This window comes from Doryrhamphus excisus, linkage group LG19, assembly GCF_037039965.1.
Source record: "Doryrhamphus excisus strain RoL-2023G ecotype Guam linkage group LG19, RoL_Dexc_Guam_v1.1, whole genome shotgun sequence".
In the NCBI taxonomy this organism is placed as follows: domain Eukaryota; kingdom Metazoa; phylum Chordata; class Actinopteri; order Syngnathiformes; family Syngnathidae; genus Doryrhamphus; species Doryrhamphus excisus.
The window spans coordinates 11,078,787-11,097,277 of record NC_136375.1 but is presented as its reverse complement, the minus strand read 5'-3'; the positions used below and the strand labels follow the sequence as shown (position 1 = coordinate 11,097,277).

At 42.7% G+C, this 18,491-nt stretch overlaps 1 protein-coding gene and 1 non-coding gene across 6 annotated transcripts in view; one reads left to right on the top strand and one right to left on the bottom strand.

Moving 5' to 3' along the window:
• Nucleotides 1-105: 105 nt before the first annotated feature.
• The window catches only part of ncoa7b (nuclear receptor coactivator 7b), a 36,304-nt gene continuing 17,918 nt past the window's right edge, over nucleotides 106-18,491 (bottom strand). For 2 of the 5 annotated variants that reach the window (XM_058056163.2, XM_078799150.1), the window contains exons 2-17: nucleotides 11,915-12,099; nucleotides 9,212-9,369; nucleotides 7,511-7,581; nucleotides 7,319-7,426; nucleotides 7,162-7,248; nucleotides 6,227-6,352; nucleotides 5,900-6,084; nucleotides 5,504-5,658; nucleotides 4,870-5,442; nucleotides 4,289-4,460; nucleotides 4,051-4,198; nucleotides 3,577-3,702; nucleotides 3,050-3,202; nucleotides 2,866-2,961; nucleotides 2,733-2,806; nucleotides 106-1,639 (exon numbers count right to left, since the gene is read on the bottom strand). In XM_058056163.2, the coding sequence (XP_057912146.2) occupies nucleotides 1,504-1,639; nucleotides 2,733-2,806; nucleotides 2,866-2,961; nucleotides 3,050-3,202; nucleotides 3,577-3,702; nucleotides 4,051-4,198; nucleotides 4,289-4,460; nucleotides 4,870-5,442; nucleotides 5,504-5,658; nucleotides 5,900-6,084; nucleotides 6,227-6,352; nucleotides 7,162-7,248; nucleotides 7,319-7,426; nucleotides 7,511-7,581; nucleotides 9,212-9,369; nucleotides 11,915-11,952 (2,406 nt within the window). In that variant the 5' untranslated portion in view covers nucleotides 11,953-12,099 and the 3' untranslated portion in view covers nucleotides 106-1,503. Of the gene's footprint in view, nucleotides 1,640-2,732; nucleotides 2,807-2,865; nucleotides 2,962-3,049; nucleotides 3,203-3,576; nucleotides 3,703-4,050; nucleotides 4,199-4,288; nucleotides 4,461-4,869; nucleotides 5,443-5,503; nucleotides 5,659-5,899; nucleotides 6,085-6,226; nucleotides 6,353-7,161; nucleotides 7,249-7,318; nucleotides 7,427-7,510; nucleotides 7,582-9,211; nucleotides 9,370-11,914; nucleotides 12,100-12,451; nucleotides 12,838-12,857; nucleotides 12,954-18,491 lie in introns of those variants that run through there. The other 3 variants (XM_058056162.2, XM_058056160.2, XM_058056166.2) reach the window with 3 other exon arrangements.
• Nucleotides 13,104-13,175, top strand: trnae-cuc (transfer RNA glutamic acid (anticodon CUC)). Its single transcript has one exon. It is a non-coding gene; the product is annotated as a tRNA-Glu (tRNA).

Here is an 18,491-nt window from a genome sequence, read left to right as displayed (position 1 = left end):
ATATATATACATAAGACAATATACGGTCCACAAGAACCAAACTAAAGTTTCAGGGCAAAGCGACTGGCTTTGTTCTCTTAAATCGTACATAACAACAACACACTGTTAACATAGCAACATAAGACACCATTTAATGAATGTATATATACTGTATATAACATTCAGGTATAAATGTAATTGCAATAACAACACAATAATAATAAATACATCCTTACTCACATAAAGACAGCAGTTTGGGATTCACAAGAAAATAATACTTAGGGTGCATTCACAGTTACAACACAGCTCATTTACACATGGAGCGCTAACTAACACCCACAACAGTGTATGGAGGACTATAGTATATCCATGCACTCACTTCCATAACATGATTGTAAATCAATTTTTGCGTGATCTGAAGATTTAGTTAGTGGCATATGAGGAGTGCACCAACTGATCCCTTTACTTTCATAGTGGTGTTGGACAACATCTTGTAACACTTTGTTGTCTTTTTTTTTTCCTCTTCAAGAAATGCTTACATAAATCCGCCATAACGCATCGGACTAAATCCTGTAGTGCAAAAAGTAACAAGCTGATGGTTCTTCTACTATGGGGGTGTCCAAAGTACAGTTTTTTTTTTTTGGGCTCGTGGCATATTTGAAAAATATAGACTATACAGAGAGGAATTTGAACAGTGTTCACTAATACTATATGAGCAGATTTCTTCTTCACATGGGTCTTAGTGTGCTAAAGAAAGATAAGTGAATGTATATCCAAGTGGTCCCTGCATCCTTTCATCTTTCTACAGGGAAACAGTTTGGACACCCCCGTTCTACTGGCTTTAAAACACAATAACAAGAAATGGAAGAAAAAAAAAATCTGTGATAAAATTATCTGTCCCGCCAAGTGCTTGTTGGGTTGCGTCAGTTTGGTAAACACAAATAAAAATTAAAGTACAACCACAGAAAATTACTAATAGAAAATAAAAAAAAATGTAAAAACAAAAACATAGTATCAAAATATGACAAATAATATATTTGGTCAATGCAAAAAATTGTGTTTTGGGTGGTGCAAGGAATGAAAACACTTTGTGGTTCCCGGTGATGAAAGGTAACATGATTCAGTCTAAAAGTCAAGGTGGCGTTGAGAGGAAGTGCAGCATTTAAATGGTACATAAAATGGTGGAGGGTGAAAATCCTCTCTGGGCAACTTCCTTTTTCTTGCATGATCAGTTCCTGTACATTCATACAATGGCTTTCACTTTACGCTAAAGCTTTGTGGGATGTCTTCTTAAGGACAAATGTTGTGGCACTAAGGCAAGTCTGCATGCTGGAGGGAAAGCTGGAGGCTTTTGGAGGTGGAGTGCAACAGGTCGAGGTCTTACAATCACAAAAGCTGAACCCACCTTCTAGAAACGACTGTTTTCTGCCACGCCCCCTCACAGAACATTTAGCTAAGCTTTACCTCCAAGCGGTGCTTGAAAAGGATTTTGTGAGAGCAGAAGGTGACACATGTCCGTGGGAGCTACTCGAAGGTCCACACCTCCAGACTGTGGATGTTGAAGTCCTGCTGGGTCGACAACGGCTGGTTGTTGAAGGTGGCGCATTTGGTGGTGGTGCCTCGGTACAGCTCGGCATCAAGCCACAGACCCAGCTGACCACTGCAGTGACAGAAACAAATATTAGACACGACAATCTTATTTCTTTACATAGCGGCCTCCGCTCTATCCATTCTCTGATGTAATTAAACTCAGGGTTAATTAATTAAACACCACATAAAAACAATGCTTGTATTTCCATATTTGAATTTTCAATATTTTACTCCTGATGCAAAAATGGCTGCTAATTGGCGCCTACGGCCTCTCTGACCACCACCAAACCTTCATTCACATTCATACAGCAGCACTTGAGGCAAGGGGGTGTAGTGTCTTGCCCAGGGACACAATGACAGCGACTGGGCGGAGGCAGCGAGGATCAAAACGACAACCTTCTGGTTTCTGGACGACCTACCTAACTATTATTAGTTACTTGAGAGTGATGCAAAAAATATAATATACACAAAACACACAAAAATATTGAGTGTCCGCAAGATTGTCTGCAGAAGTGAACAATTTAACATGAAATCTAACTAAAAATAGGCTGCACGGTGACCAAGTGGTTAGTGCGTAGGCCACACAGCTAGGGGACCCAAGTTCGATTCCACCCTCGGCCATCTCTGTGTGGAGTTTGCATGTTCTCCCCGTGCATGAGTGGGTTTTCTACGGGTACTCCGGTTTCCTCCCACATTCCAAAAACATGCTAGGTTAATTAGCGACTCCAAATTGTCCATAGTTATGAATGTGAGTGTGAATGGTTGTTTGTCTATATGCGCCCTGTGATTGGCTGGCGACCAGTCCAGGGTGTACACCACCTCTCGCCTGAAGACAGCTGGGATAGGCTCCAGCATCCCCACGACCGTTGTGACGATAAGCGGTAGAAAATGAATGAATGAATGAATAACTAAAATACTAAATTCATATCGCTACACAACTTCACTAAACATCTTACCTCAAAAATTGGACCAAGGTATGGTGAGTATTTTTGAGGACATTAACTGTTAATTACAATAAAAATGCATTTTTACAAAATTCAAACCCTCTAATAAATGCATGGTACTTTCTGCAGTTGAGTACACAGACAACATTTGGGCCACAGTATGGAGAAGTACAGGCCATGGTGCACTGACCATAAAGTATCTGACTGGAAATGATTTACCTTCCTCCTCCCATCTGTAGTGAGTCGATATTGCCTTTGACAAAGTAAGAGTTGTCGCCTGTCCAGCGGTAAACCTGCAGACAAACACAATAAGACACGGTGCAAAGATGCAACCTGGAAAACAAGCACAAACCTTAATCTCTGGACAGAAGCTGTAGAGGAAGGTCTCTCCTGTGCCGTAGCAGTGCTCACTTACTCGGAAGGGATGAGTGGAGAACGCCCCAAAGATCTACATTCCAAAATAAACCAAGATTAAAAAAAAAAAAAAAAAACAGTGGCGAGTATACGGCGTACACCCACATGGACTATATACCTACCTGGTTATCTAGGTCTTTGATGACCAGCAGCACTGGACTGTCTACATCAGCCAGGTTCCTGTAGAGCGTCTTGAGGCTGGTGCCGTGCATCACAGTGCTGTAGGCCAGTCTCCACGGGTAACCCTGCACACGGGCCGGCAAGCGACAGGCCAGCTAGACAACATCATAATCCAGGTTACAGTCAGCGACCGGGAAGAACCTCTCTCACATTTGACGCCTGCCTTCCAATGTGCGGTAAGATTAAGATTAAGATATGCCTTTATTCGTCCCTCAGTGGGGAAATTTGTATTGCACAGCAGCAAGAGTACAGAGTCAGTTAAGCAGTACAAAATACACAATATAGAAAAATAAACAACATAAACAACCCAAGTATTAACAAAATCAACAGTTTTTCCCAGAGTTATATACAATACAGTATGTAGATAATATGAAACAAGATGAGATATATGACCAGGCTATACACTGAGATCTTGTTAGAGAGTTAATATGAGGCATTATGGAAATACTGTAGTACTGAAGTACTGCACCTTCTCAATGTGTGTGTCCTGCAGCAGACTGCTGGCATCGCTCAGCGAGGGCAGGCTGTCCGCGCACAGCTCCTCCTCACAACTGCCGAAACTCTGCCTCCGTTTGGCCTCGTCGATTGTGATGATCTGAAAAAACAAATGGGAGACATTAAACGCCGTTTGTATGAATAAAAAAGGTTGATTAACATTTATCATGCACTTCTGACAACTCCAAATATGAAAATAATATTGAATATTTAGCATATGTATGAAGTACTTGGCCCTAGTATTAATAGTTTTATACAGATATTATGCTGTTTGATACAGCCTTTCTATCTTTGTTACTACATTTCTTATTAGTTCTGTATTGTCAGGCCACATAACGACTTACTCTTACTCTAAAATAGGCTATTATTCATTTTATTGTAGGATTTCTGCTATGAGAAGGTGTGCAGGCGTTCCTAATGGAGTGTCCGTCAACGTGTGTGTTCTCACCTCCCAGCTGCAAGACGCAGGATCTCCAAAGAAGTTGTCGATCATGTCCAGCTCGTCTTTCTCCACCACAATGAAGCCCTGCTCTCTGGCCTCTTTGCCATAGACATCAGGAGACCACTGGACGAAAAATGCATACAAATGGTCCACCCTGGAGGACACACACACACACACACACACACAGCATGTTAGAACACATGAAGCACTAACAGAGGAGCTGATCTATCTGGCATGGTCTCACCTCTCTTGTGGCACAGCAAACCAGTACTCGGGCTGCTTGCCCAAGCTTCCAAATGAGTGGGCGGGGCTGGAGGTCATCCCAGTAGCGAATGACTTCCTCATTGGTTTGCCCACTTTGAAGCAGAGGAACATCGGTGGGTTCTTACTCTTCTCCTCTGACGAGAAAAGCATGTCTATAGAGGACACGGAAAGGGTTCGTTTCGTTAAACAAGGAAAGGAAGGCTTCGCTACACATCTGAAAAACTCCAGATGGCCAACCTAGCATGCTGTCTAAATGTGAGTGTAATGCTCGTGTTTGTGTAACGTTTGGGTCCCCCTGTCCCACTCCTTAATGTTACGTTGTTGTATGTCTAGGGTGTCCAAAGTGTGGCCCGGGGGCCATCAAGAGCAGTGGCTTTTTTATTAGCCTTCAGCTCATTCTAAAAACACAGTAAAATGGAAAAAGAGTAATACTTTTACAATAAAGACCAGATATGAGGAGAATAAAGTCACAATATCAAGAGAAACAGTGGCATAAATTTGACATATTAAAGACTAAAATGTGCATAATAATATTATGACAGTCACTGACTGATTCCTTACCTTCAATGGGAGCCTGCATCCTCTCCAGCAGCCATGACTTCATCTCCGCCTCGTAGCTCTTCCTCCGCCTCTCCTGCTCGCTGAGATGCTCCACCTTGGCGGGTCTCTGTGGACTCCCAGAAGCATCCAGGTTCCCGGAAAGCTCTGCAGTCTCACTCAACTTCCTGATACCCTGATCCTCAGCACACTTTAGCTTTTCTTCCGTCGCTTTAGCTTGCTCTTCTTTGGTTTCTTCTCGGGTTGTCGGAGTGCTGTGCAACTTCCCTGTGTTTTCCATCTCTGTAGATAACTGGATGGACTCACCGTCTTCTACGGAGCTGTTCTGTGCTAAGCCTTCATCCTCATCGTCGTCCCGTGTCCCTTTAGTTTGGCATAGCAGCGATGCGTCCTGGGATTCCTCCCCGTCTGTGCTCTTTGGTTCTTGGAGGCCTCCCAGATCTCTACGGCAACTTCCGAATGTTTGTGTTGAGGACGATGCCTCAGCTTCTTCAGTGCTACCGTTGACTGTAGGATCCAACTCAGTGAAACCCTCATCCGAGGGAGACTTGTCCGTCTGCTCCCCGTCTGCACTCCCTGTCATCAAACGATACCATCGGCATTGGCTTCTGATGTTTCAAGGAATAAAACTTCTCACCGGTTTCCGAGAGGACAGACTCCATCTCGTCCAAGATGATGGGCTCCTTGGCATCCAGAGCTTTGTACCGGCTGAAGGGGTTCAGGTCTTGTTCTGACGGCAGCTGCTCCCACTCACCAGGCCTGTAGACAGGACACAGATCCTGGGGTAGGTCGCTGTGGGGCCGGGGTCAAGCGTGGATGAGAAATGAAAGGAACAAAAAAAAAAACAACAAAAAGGAACGTAAAGCCCAACATAAATGACAAATGGCACACAACTTAAATAGGTGATGTGAAACAAAAAGCTAGATGGTGCTCTGGTAACAGAAAAGATGAGAACAAGAATTGAAACAGGAAGGAGGAACTACAAAGGAGCGATGAGGTGAAGGAAATGATGGTGACGCTCGAGGTGGCTTACGACGGCAGGGCATCTTTCAGCTTCATGCGTGACACGTCATCGTACAACGCCACAGAGACCACTTCCTCCATGGGGCAGATGAGGCCGTACTCCTCGCAGCCGTGCTCGATGACCAGGGGGTCCGACTTGTGCGGGTCGAACATGATGTTGTTGGGGGTCACGATCAGCACGCCGCCCACCACTCCCTGCATAACATCACCACAACTATGTTAAGTGACACCATTAAAGCGCCCTCTACAGGTACAATGTGTCATTATAGACTAAATACAGTATAATATATAATTCATATTAATTTTCCAAGGTATACCATCACGTTCAAGCGCTCACCATTCCGTCAGTGAAGTACTTGCAGCTCATCTTGATGAATTTAACTGTTGCCGGGCTCTCGTCCTCTGAATTTGGGGAGAGCTGCCGTTGCATTGACCTCGCCGACCTGCAGTTTGGACCGTCATCCTTCAGCAGGTAAAGTCAGATCATGCCGCTGGTTAGATGGAGAACTCATACACTTCACCCACCCTGTGCAACATCTCGGTGGAGTAGTGGTTTGTCGGTCATGTGTCGGTTCTTTTTTGTGAACGGAATGAACAAGATCACCGTCCCTAAAATACCTGTTCAGTTCGTTCAGTTGCAAATGCTTTTTTTTATTATTAGCTGGAGAGTCAGTTCACCGTTCCTTTTTGCAGGGCGGGACTATCTGCGTGCTTGCCTGTCTTATCCTATCATCGCGCCTCGCTCTGGGGGTGGGTGGGTTTAGCTGACTGAAAGGCTGAACCGAAAGATTTAACCGGTCAATCTCTTTCTGACTGGAAAGACAGACCGAACCGGGGAGCTGAGACGCTCGGATCCGGAGGGCTGTCATAATACTTTAGATTTCAAGATACGTCATCAAGTGTCAACTGTTGAGTCGGAACGAGTGAACGGACTGACTCGACACGGCTGACCGGATCTATGCACTGGGGGAGATCACAGGCTAAGGACCAATTGACCGAAATGAACAGATCTTTTAACTGAATGAACCGGAATGATCTGGTTCATTGAAATGGATGGATTTGCCCACCACTAAAATGGAGGCCACTTTTACACAAGACGACCTCATGAGATCCAATGTGTTGGTTGTCATTGGGTAACACGGGTGTACCTGATGTTAGGTTTGCATTCCTCATTTCCAAACTGTTGTAAAACTAAAAGAGCACGAGGAATTGAGACTAACAGGAAGTGGTAGCACGTAGAACAAAAATAAACCATCATGCTATATAATTTACCTGCTTTGTCTCCAAAGAGGAACCATTGCCGAGGGACGGGTCAGTGGACTTGGTGTCGGTCTGGCCCACATCAGGGACAAACAGCTTCTGTCATAGTGATGGACAATGTGTCCGGTGTGTTAGCTGTGACGGTGAGGAAGTGGTTTAAACTTCTCACCTGCCCAGGGTAGACACTGTGAGAGAAGAGCTTGTTGAGCTGAACCAGCTTGTTTGGGGTGATGTTGAACTTGAGGGCGATACTGTTGAGGGAATCATCAGGTCCCACCTGAAACGAGTCCATAATGTCAAAAATAATACGTACCCACTGCTGAAGCGAGAAGATTCGGTTAATAAAAGCGGTTCTGCTCACAAAGAACTCCACTGTCCCTGGCGGCCTCCTCTTCTCCCTCTTTGCCGGGTTGTTACTTTTACAGCCATCAGCTGCGACCACAACAACATTTAAAAGAACACTGAGGACAAGAAGATCACATAACACTATTTTGTTGTTCATAGCTCAAGACAGTGTTTTGGATTGACTGCGTCTGATGAAATCTGAGAAAAACATGTTGTAAGTTAAGTCTTTCAGATAAGAAAGAATACCATCACCCTTCCTTATTACACAAGAAAACTGTCTCAGTTATACCTTTTTGTTTTTAATTTTACTGAGTGCTCTGACGGCTGCAATCCAGACAAGTGGTTAGTACGCAAGCCTCACAGCTAGGAAACCCAAGTTCAATTCCACCCACGGCCATCTCTGTTTCATACACTGGTTTGGTTATCATAGCATATTACAAATCTATGGTGAATCCGTGCATTCATTGACCGCTAAATAACCAACCATGGGGCCAAGGAAAGAAAACCAGTACAGGAAGTTACTATAAAATGTATTTTTGGTTGTCATTGGATTTCCTATGAAAATGCTCAGTTATTTTGTACATTTCTTACAAATTATGTCTGAATGAATTACTAATGGCTGCACGGCGACTGAGTGGTTAGTGTGCAGGCCTCACAGCTAGGAGACCCAAGTTTAATCCCACCCTCGGCCATCTCTGTGTGGAGTTTGCATGTTCTCCCCGTGCATGCATGGGTTTTCTCCGGGTACTCCGGTTTCCTCCCACATTCCAAAAACATGCTAGGTTAATTGGCGACTCCAAATTGTCCATAGGTATGAATGTGAGTGTGAATGGTTGTTTGTCTATATGTGCCCTGTGATTGGCTGGCCACCAGTCTAGAGTGTACCTCCAGCACCCCCTGCGACCCTTGTGAGGATAAACGGTCGAAAATTAATGAATGCTCTGACTTATAAGTATATTTGAAAAGAAGGTGAATAAGTATTAAGTTCTATTTATTCAATTGAATGCTGTATTGCTCACATTTGAATGATAAATCCATCAAAATGCATAAAACTGACAGCACAGTTCACAGTACATGCAACACTAACTAGCATAATTATTAAGCCATAAAGTACATGCAGGGTCATTTTGTATGCTTATTTGTCTTGTGATCCAGCACCCCCCCCCCTTTTTTTTTTGTAAGCACACTCTGTTATCATGCACACACTCGCTATTTGACCATTGACAAAGTCCACAGTCTGCAAGATTTGCTTCTTGCCAACTGAGATCCAAAAGCTATTAGCAGCCTCCTCCATGGTAACACAGAGGCATGACTAAGCTTTAGAAGACAGCCAGACTCCAGCTGCACTCTGCATCCAAGACAAAAGCTCCTGTTATGAACACTGGAGCCTTGTACTGGTTGCACGCTGCTCATAAATGGTGAAATGGTGAAGCATTTGCTTTTATTGTAGTGGGTGGAGTGGGGGGGGGGGCATAAGGCCATATGTGGTATTGCTACATTCTTATCAACACGCGATGTAATGGCGGACAGAAAGTGGTCCTTCCTACTAAATACAACACAGCACAGGATAAGGGTGATGCAACTTCCTGATGGGGGTCATTATGAGAAATGGCGCGGGGAACAAAGGATTTCTGCGTTGTTTATCAATCCGCAGATAATCAAGTGTTAAAATTCTAACATTTTGAGAACAATAGAAGCTTATTGACTTGGTCTTTACCTGACCCAGCAGGTGTCTTTGCTGTTACTCTCTGCAGGCCGGCCTTCTTGTTGCCTTCATTGTCACTCAGTACATCCGGACAGGAGATGACCGCCGCGCTGTGTTCATTCACAGCCTTCTCTGATTGGCTCTGTTTGAGCTGTCTCCGCCTCTTCAGCCTGATGGACCAAAACACAAAGGGAATGGATGCACAGTTTTGGCATCATTTAGCCAACAAACTAGCAACAATAATGGAAAAAAAACAGCAGTGGAGAAAAATAATGTGTCACCTATAAGACAAAGCTGAGATGAAGACTAGAATCACATTCCACATTCCACAGCTGATAAATAAAAAGCATAACATACTTACATAACATGACTGCAACCCAAAGTTGGGCTATAAATGCAGCTAAAGTCAGTGACTCAGCAAAAAGGCAAATCCAAACAACGTTATATAGATAAATTGTCAGCGTAATATATCTAGCTAACTACCTATAAACTGGTTTGGTAGACATTTCATGACATTTCCATTACAAAATGGCCCTGAAATGCTGAACTAAAAATACTAAACCACACTTTAAGTCACTGAAACGTCAATAAAAACAAAACAAAAAACCTGAGCCATGCCTGAAAAGAATGTTATGGAGACTGCTGGTTTGGTAAACAATATTGTAAAGATTGTGCCCAAGAGGTGCAGAAAAAATGCTGTGGTTTGTGGAGCTATTTAATTTGCGTCAGTGCTAGGTTGCTATGGTAGCACTTGTTTAACGTAATCACTAACAGGCACCACAGTGATGTAACGCCATCGGTTGGGGTTCATAGAAGGGGGCGGCTGGCGCAGCAGCAGCAGCCAAACGGACTTGCCGGTTGTTGCGGCACTTCAAAGATAATGAAAGTGGACGAGGGTAACTTAAGGGTGAGTATAAAAACATCATCAAGGATAAGACGTCCATTGATTTATCAAATGCTTTCACTGATGGGGGGCTGCTAATGCCTCTTCCAGGCTAAAAGAAAACAAAAGAGAAGACTTCTTAATGGAGTGAGAGAGCAAGATGGGGTCGATAAGGACTGCAGACGGCGCTCTAAGGCCTCTCCCACAGCCTGGGGCCGCCACTTCCACTGATGCACTGCACACTGGATGTGCCAACTCTGGAATCTGCAATCCCAACAACACCATCTGTTTCACTCAGGGCTATTTCCCGAAAACTCCCCTTCTCTCTCCTCCTCGCTACCAACCTTCACTCCTGACAAATATGCAAGCAAGGCTCCATCAATAATGAAACAAGAATCAATCGCCATGACCCAGCATTTTTTGCTCCTTAGTCAACAGAAACACAAAAGAGGGTTTAAGCTAACGCCCCCTTTCACAGGATTTTGGATAACAAGCCAGTTTCCAACTTGGAAGATAGTATCTGAGCTGTAACAGATGCGGTTGCCTGTGTGAAAGGGGTATTCTGTCAATAATACGGTAAAGCAACATCCCAGTTGGCTGTGTTCTGTCTGAAAAGCACAGACAGGTGCAGGACATGTGCTGTCTGTGTAACAGAAGCTACCAAATAACAAAATATAAACAACACATGCAGTCATGGAGGGGGGGTGAATTTAATGGGCAAAATTAGAGTTAGGCAACGTTGGAACGCTGATGCTTTTTCTCAATGCCCAGAGTGGGCATCAAAACTAGGAATCGAAATAAAAACTTCACACAATCATGGGAGAATCGGAATGTTAGGCCCGATGCCATTGTGTCATTATTCGATCCTTTATGAATATCCACCTATCACAAATAACGCAGCAGAGCAAAATTCAACCATACCACCATGATTCAACACATGAACACCTGCCAAAGTGAGGCTCTCTTTGTCCAACATTATGTGCCAATTACACGCTACTTAGCGGGGCTGTGACCGGTCCCGCTTTCTGGGTTCAGGTTTCAGGATGGAGCTAACCTCCAGCTTGAAATCAACGTTCTCCTCGTCGTCCTTGGGCAGCTATTAGCCAGTGATGAGGGGTGGCTATTATTGTGTTGGAATACGTGCTGACTGAGTATCGGTTGGTGATGCACCTGGCAGTGGGGTGCAAAATGGCAGAGGAACACAATGTTATATTAACAATGGCCGACAATGGGCCGTCTGATAAAGCACGCGATCCAGTAAAAGTAAAGGACACGTTACTGGAACAAATATGACTCAAAATGACGCAAAAATATAATCTACTGAGATTTTAGCTCAGTCAGCATTTACAAAGGGAAGTGTGACGACAACCATAGAACAGGAAACGGATGTTATTGTGTCATAGCAGTAGTGTGGGTTCAAAACTGTTGTCATCCTGACTACTCGGTACACCATGGCCCGTGTTATAAATAATAAAGAAATACGTGAAGACACTCACCTCCGAGGCATACTTAATAATCCCTATGTGCGTTCGCTACCACGTCTGTTGATGTTAATGCGAGTAAACAAAAGCATAAAATTACTGTGAGTTGGTACTATTTTATCTTCATTGTTATTGTGTACCGGTTAACTTCTGTTTACATTTACTCATGTCAGAAAATGTGCAAAGCCTTCAAATTCTTCTCACCTTGTAACTCAGTTAAGTTCTTTTTACACTTGCTCCATGGTTAGGCACGCTAATGTTACTTAAAACGTTAAAAGATTACTTGCATACTTGCTAAATAATTTAGTGTAGTGTAGTATCATATATTATATACAGATAGACAGCACTTACCTGGCAAAGTATCCCGGCTTTCTGTCCCTCTTTTCCATCTGTCCCGGGTGCTACGTAAATCTGCATGCAATGGAGGACACCCATAAAACCATCCACGTCCACTGTGTCCCACCCAGCCTGCAGCCTTTGTAGAAGACCCCTCGTCTCACAGTGTTGTGTTGTTGTCGTCACACTTCCTCCTCGTCCTGCAATGAACCACATTCACTTGACTGCAATACACCCAAACATAAGAAGCCTGGTTATGCTCAGTGTGAGAGGAGACGGTTCAAGTAAAAAAAACAATAAATATTCTGCAAAAAGACACACACAACTGCTTCTACTTAATAGTGATTAAGGTTATTTTTCTAATCAAAACCATCTCTACATGCCTGCATATGAATTAAACACGAATCACCTATCTGTGTTCACAGGGACTCGAACATTTTAGTGTAAATGCATGTCACAGCAAGCCTCACGTCATGAGTCGCCTAAACACGTTACATAATTACATGGTTAATGTTAATTACTAGGGAAAAAAGTGACGTGCAGCGACGTTACCCCGCGCTTAGCTCCCGCTCCTCGCTTTGCATCGGCGTTAAGACATTATTCAAATCTTCACCGGAGAGACGGACTCAGATGAGATTAACAATCCGTGCCGTGCTCGGATCGAAAACAGAGGGCAAGGTCCAGTCTCGCTGTTGATGTTCGCCAATGCTCGCTAATGCTGTCTAGCTAGGTACTTTGTTTACAAGACAATGGAAGCCTGGTGGACACAGTGGGGAAATGTCAGCGGAAGACGCCGGTCCTCCTCCTCCTCGTCCTCGTCCTCCTCCTCGTCCTTGTTTAGAGAAGCCGATTTAGTTCCATGCTATTCATTGTAAAGCTTAAGGTGCAACAATGCACACAAAGGCTACGCTGAGAAGGGAAATGTAAATATTAGCCTAGCCAAAATCCCTGCACATACCTCGCGTGCATCCTGCATCCAAGCTCAAACTGAAGACGCGACCTTGGCTACCCCCTTGCGGCAAACAAAGGGTATAACACACGCGCGCAAATATTTAGCGTCAAAGTCATTGATGGAATTGCTATCTTGTTGTTTAGTATAATACAATAAAATAAGTCGAGTTGGTCAATGACCTCATCAACACGGTTTGGCAATACAGTTTACGTGTTATAATATATAAACACTGTATTGCCTGCACTCGCTATGTCCCTGGTGGTCTAGTGGTTAGGATTCGGCGCTCTCACCGCCGCGGCCCGGGTTCGATTCCCGGTCAGGGAACTTCTTTTATGACAAATATGATACTTTACCCGTAATTGCGACATAGTCCTAGACCAGGGGTCGGCAACCTTTACTATGAAAAGAGCCATTTTACCCAATGCCCACTGAAGAAAAATAGCCTGGAGCCGCAAAACATATAGTATGTTTAAAACAACATTGGAGGGAATTTGGGGGTATCAAAGTAGTTCAGATAAGAAAAGATGAGTTGGAGTACTCTTGCTAGTTTTGGAGATAAACTTACATAAATGTATGTGTAAACTACTGTAAACGTAAAAACAAGTTCCCATGCCGCTGTTTTTAAATTATCTCAAATTTATTTTTTAGATTTGTAGGTAAGTATTACTTGTTTTTCTTCATGTACTGAACTGGATAGCAGTCAGAACTCACTCAGGATGCATTCATGGTCTCAGACAAAGTTGGATTTTTTAAAACTCATTACAAAAGACGTGCATTTTCCCCACTCGGGTGTTAAAAATATTCAAGCATCGCAAAGGGAGCCACAATAAAGAGGCTGAAGAGCCACATGCGGCTCTGGAGCCGCAGGTTGCTGACCCCTGTCCTAGACAAACAGGTGTCCAGATATTGTTTTGATCCGCCATTAAGTAGAACGCTGATTTGTGTGCTATCTTAGTCGTGTTCATGGTAGTGTTTAGTTTGTGCTGCTTCTGAGTCACACACTTCCCTATTATTAACACTCATCGCCCTTGCAGTTGTTTATGCGTAATATTCACCTTTCAAAACTCAAAACCAGACCAGGTTTCATCACCGAATGATTGGTTGAATTTGCATTTACGATCTAAATTCTTTTGACACTTGTGTGACAGTTGATGTGTATTTTCCTTACTTAAATGTGTCGCTAGGGGGCGACCTCAGACAGCAAGTACTACAATGTAAGGCCCAACAATGGCGTTTAGGCCTATTTGACCTGAGGCAAGTTGGACCCTTTCAGGCGGGGCATGGCAGCATCCTGTCATGTGATTGGACAGTGCAGGAGTTAACCAGTTGCTGGTTCAGCGTGTGTATCTTGGCATTTACTTTGACAGGCGCTATCATTGTGAGAGAGGAGATAAGTTTTCGTTGGGATCGCCATGGCGCCGGTGAGTCCCTCCTCCTCACATCAAGCGCTCCTACAACAAACCCCTTGGCGCAAAGCATTATGGGGGGTGGTTATTAGCTGGTGAGAAGGGTTTGTGTTGGCAGGGAAGCTGCGGGTCTGGGTATCATCTCCCACCGGCATGACCCTCACAATGATCATGTGACTGGCGTACAGGGCAGCCGCCACCAAAAAGTCACCATCATTCGCGTTACAATCACAACAACGTGTAAGAGAGGCCTTGAGCAGATCTATAATGATTCCGCCCAGACGTCACACACACGTCCAGCTTTGACTACAACGGTTGATAACGTCAAGTACGCAGCAGCAGCAGGAAGCCGCAAAACCTAAACACCCAAAACAGTTATGTCACACAAACCATGATCGATGGCAAATATGAGGGAGTCATAAATTCTTCCTAATGAAGCCAACCTGCGAAGGAAACGCAGTTAAGGAAGCTCTCGGGAGGCACTTCTTCTACCCCCCCCCCCCATGTGTTTACAAGAAGATATAAAGATGCTGACAGGCTGTTGTGTGACAAGCAAATTAGGACAAGAAATATGCGGCAGGCAAAGAGGTTCATTTATGGCTTTTTTTCATTTTACGGCAGCAGTTGCTGCACCACAAGAGAGTTTTTGCATGAATCCAAAACCACAAAAAGCGGAAAACGGAATATACCGCAATCCTTCGTGTATCGCGGTTCATTTGTTCCAGACTTGACTGCGATATGTGAATTTCCTCAAAGTAGGATTCCTTTTTTATAAAGGAATAGAAAACATGTTTTACAATCTTCTAAAACACAATTAGAGCATTCTAGACATGAAATTGCAGCCATATTGTCACCATTATACTCCTATTACCCAATATAATTCATATAAAGACAAAATAAACCATTTAAGACAGTTTACCTTGCAGGGGAGCAGAATAGGTGGCGGACAGGAAGTGACGTCAAGGCTTCACCAGTAACATGTATTAGTACTATGATTATTATGTTATGATTACTGTGAGATCATTTAAACATGCAATAAAAGCCTGTTGTTCTGGCAATCACTGGACAATTACTGACATCTGGTGGCTGATGTTGAATACTACATTCACATGTTTGAATACTTTTATCTGTATTTTTGTTTTATACTTGAAACTGCTTATTGTAAGAAAACAAGATATCCAATTTGTTTAAATATGCATATTTTTTTGGCTACGCTAATAAATACATTTTGGAAAAACCAAGCGCGTCAGTTAATGCAGTACTTCCTTCCCAGGAAGGAAGTAGCGCAAAATACTAATAAGTATTTGCAAGAATGCACTGTTACCACATGGTTACAGCATGTATGTATAAAAAAAAAACTTTGATGGAGGTTGAAGTTGTTTTAATAGCAGGCTTTTAGCTGTTTTTATATCTTTAGAATGAATAGAAAGGAGAAAGTAATACATCCCATTAGCATTATTTTCTATTCATGCTCGGGATGATAACGGTTTGTGCCTCTCCCTTGGTGGTCGATGACCGAAACACCCTCCTTCCCGGGTTAGCATGTGGGTAATTAGCCCTCACACCGCCCAGCGGGACCAGACAGCGGCATGAAAGTGACGGAGACATGGCTTAAAAAAAAGCCCTTGTCTCTACTGTACACCATCCAGTGCCACTACAGCCACTGTCAATCTGCCAAGCCGGTAGAGGCACTGCAGCACGTCACCTTTAACCCAGGAACTCAGCAGCTAGGCAAAAGGTTATCACCGCCAGGGGTTTCAGCTCTTAAAGCTCCAGGAAGAGTGTGGGTGCCCCTAAAAAAGAAAGACGAGAGTAGAGAACAACACCCTTTTTCCATCACATGACTGCGGTCGGGGAGCCAACAGTGCAGCGTTGTTTACCCTGCTTATCAGGGCTGTTGTAAAAAGGGGAGAACTGAAAGCTAAAAGAATGCAAAATTTAATTTCATACTGTGGCACGAGTAACACTAGTGGTACTTAGAGCAAGGGTGTCTAAACCTGAATTGAATTTTTTTTTTCAGGAAAAAAAAATTAAAAAATACAACCGAAAAATACGCTCCAATTATTAATGTGCGGGTGAGCAAATCAAGCGCTCCAGATCAGCCACCTGAAACGGCAGCACTGCGACATGTGAAAGGTTTACCAGAGACCTCCGTGGTGTCATACCAGCTGCTTGGAACGTGTGCCTGAATACAGTGCACCTTGCTGGGCCACACCGGGTGGCTCCCTCTGCTCTATACTCTGGTTCTCCTGATCTCCGTGGCAACACAGTGGCAGTTCGAAGAATGTGCCTGAATACAGTGCAACAAATATTTGAGACATATGCACGGGAAGGGGATCCCCAACCTAAACCGCCATGGTCACAGTGATACTTATTTTCTTATGATACATACTTTTGAGCTAGTACTTAGCACTGATCTAACCAAACTAATAAATCACATGTTTGACTTTCCTGCCATAAAAAAAGAGTTGCCATGTACAGTAATAACCTCCTTTTTCAGACCAAAAAAAAAAATAGTCCATAAGTGCAAATATGAACCCCCCCTCCCCAGCTAAATAGCAGCTATAAATTCCTGCATGATTTATGACAGCATGTATGATAAGTTAGCTTTTCATGCACCGTTGAGCTACTAATAGTCCTCTGAGTGGTCATGTTAAAGGTAACTTGAGCGTGCTATTACCGTCTGGAGATGTGTGTTCTTTTTGATCTTGTGTGTGTGTGTGTGTGTGTGTGTGTTTTTTCCCACTCCCACACACTTGCTTTAGAGCAAGCCAGCGCCACATCAGTCCATCATCACAGATATGGCTTGTGGTTAGATAGCAAGTCTGGCGGCACACAAGACATTTTGTCCACTCTGTCATGTTTACTTATAATGATAAGCTTTGATGGATTCTCCGCCATGCTATAGACGCCGCCACACGCACGCTCAGCCGCCTGCACACACACACACACACACAGTCACACAGTCGACAACATAACGTGTGGCAACAATATCCGCCAAGTAAAGCATATTCATTATAAACACCCACTTAGGATGTGACACTATGGAGTTAAAAGAGTAGTTTTAAATGAAGGTCAATAATATGTCAAATTAAGGGAGTAATGTGTTGGAAGTTGGAATATTACAACAGGGGTGTCCAAATGTCCAAATGTCTCCCAGCGAGGGCCGTGTGCATGATGGGGGGCCCCACTTTGATACATTTTGTATCAAATGTTGTTTCTCATATGAATTTATTCTTATCATCTTTTTTATGTAACAATGGAAGATTATTTTTATAATAATAGTTGGACCTTTTGGCTTTATTCTTGTAAAATTATAAAAATAAGGAATCTCTGAAAATAACTTTTTTTTGCAAAAGTATACATTTATTCCTGTAAAATAATACATTAAGATCAAATATTTGTTTTTTTCCTCATAGAAGTTTAGTTTATTCCACATGAAGGTATGACTATTTTTGTTACAGGAGCCATTTATGCTGCCTTTGGGTTTAATTCACCTGGTTTGTTTTGGAGGATTAATTCAATATACCATCATATTTGCCTCCTTGGACATAAAATTATTGCTTTTCAATTCTTTCCTTCACTTCAACACAATAAACAATATTCATTCCAAAGTGATCATCTGTCTGGACATTATTGGAGCGCGTTATTGCCTGGATTCCCATCACCCAGAAGCTATGTGACCGTCACTACACTTGTAAAATTACAGCTTTTTTGTAGAAAATTCTTGTAATATGATGATTTCATTCAATAGCACTTTTTTTTCCACACATATTACAACTTTATTCTTGTCAAAATTTGTTTTTTTTTCTTCAGAGAAGTTTGACTCAACTTTTTTCTTGTTATCAATTAATACATGCATGAAAAAAAATCTTGTAAAATCTTTATTTTCACAAAATGAGGACTTTGTTCTCATAAAAGTTTAGAGTTAATTCTTGTAAAATTAGAGCTTTTTTCCATGTAATATTATAATTTTATTTTTGTTAAATTGTTATTTTTTTCCACAATAATAGTATGACTTTATTCTTGTAAAATTAGAGCTTTTTACCTAAAATTCTTTTTTGTAATAAAAGTTTAGAGTTAATTCTTGCAAAATTAGAGCTTTTTTCCATATAATATTATAACTTTATTCTTGTAAAATTGTTATTTTTTTCACATAAAAAGTATGACTTTATTCTTGTAAAATTAGAGATCTTTTCCCATATAATTTAAGAACTTTATTCTTGTAAAATTA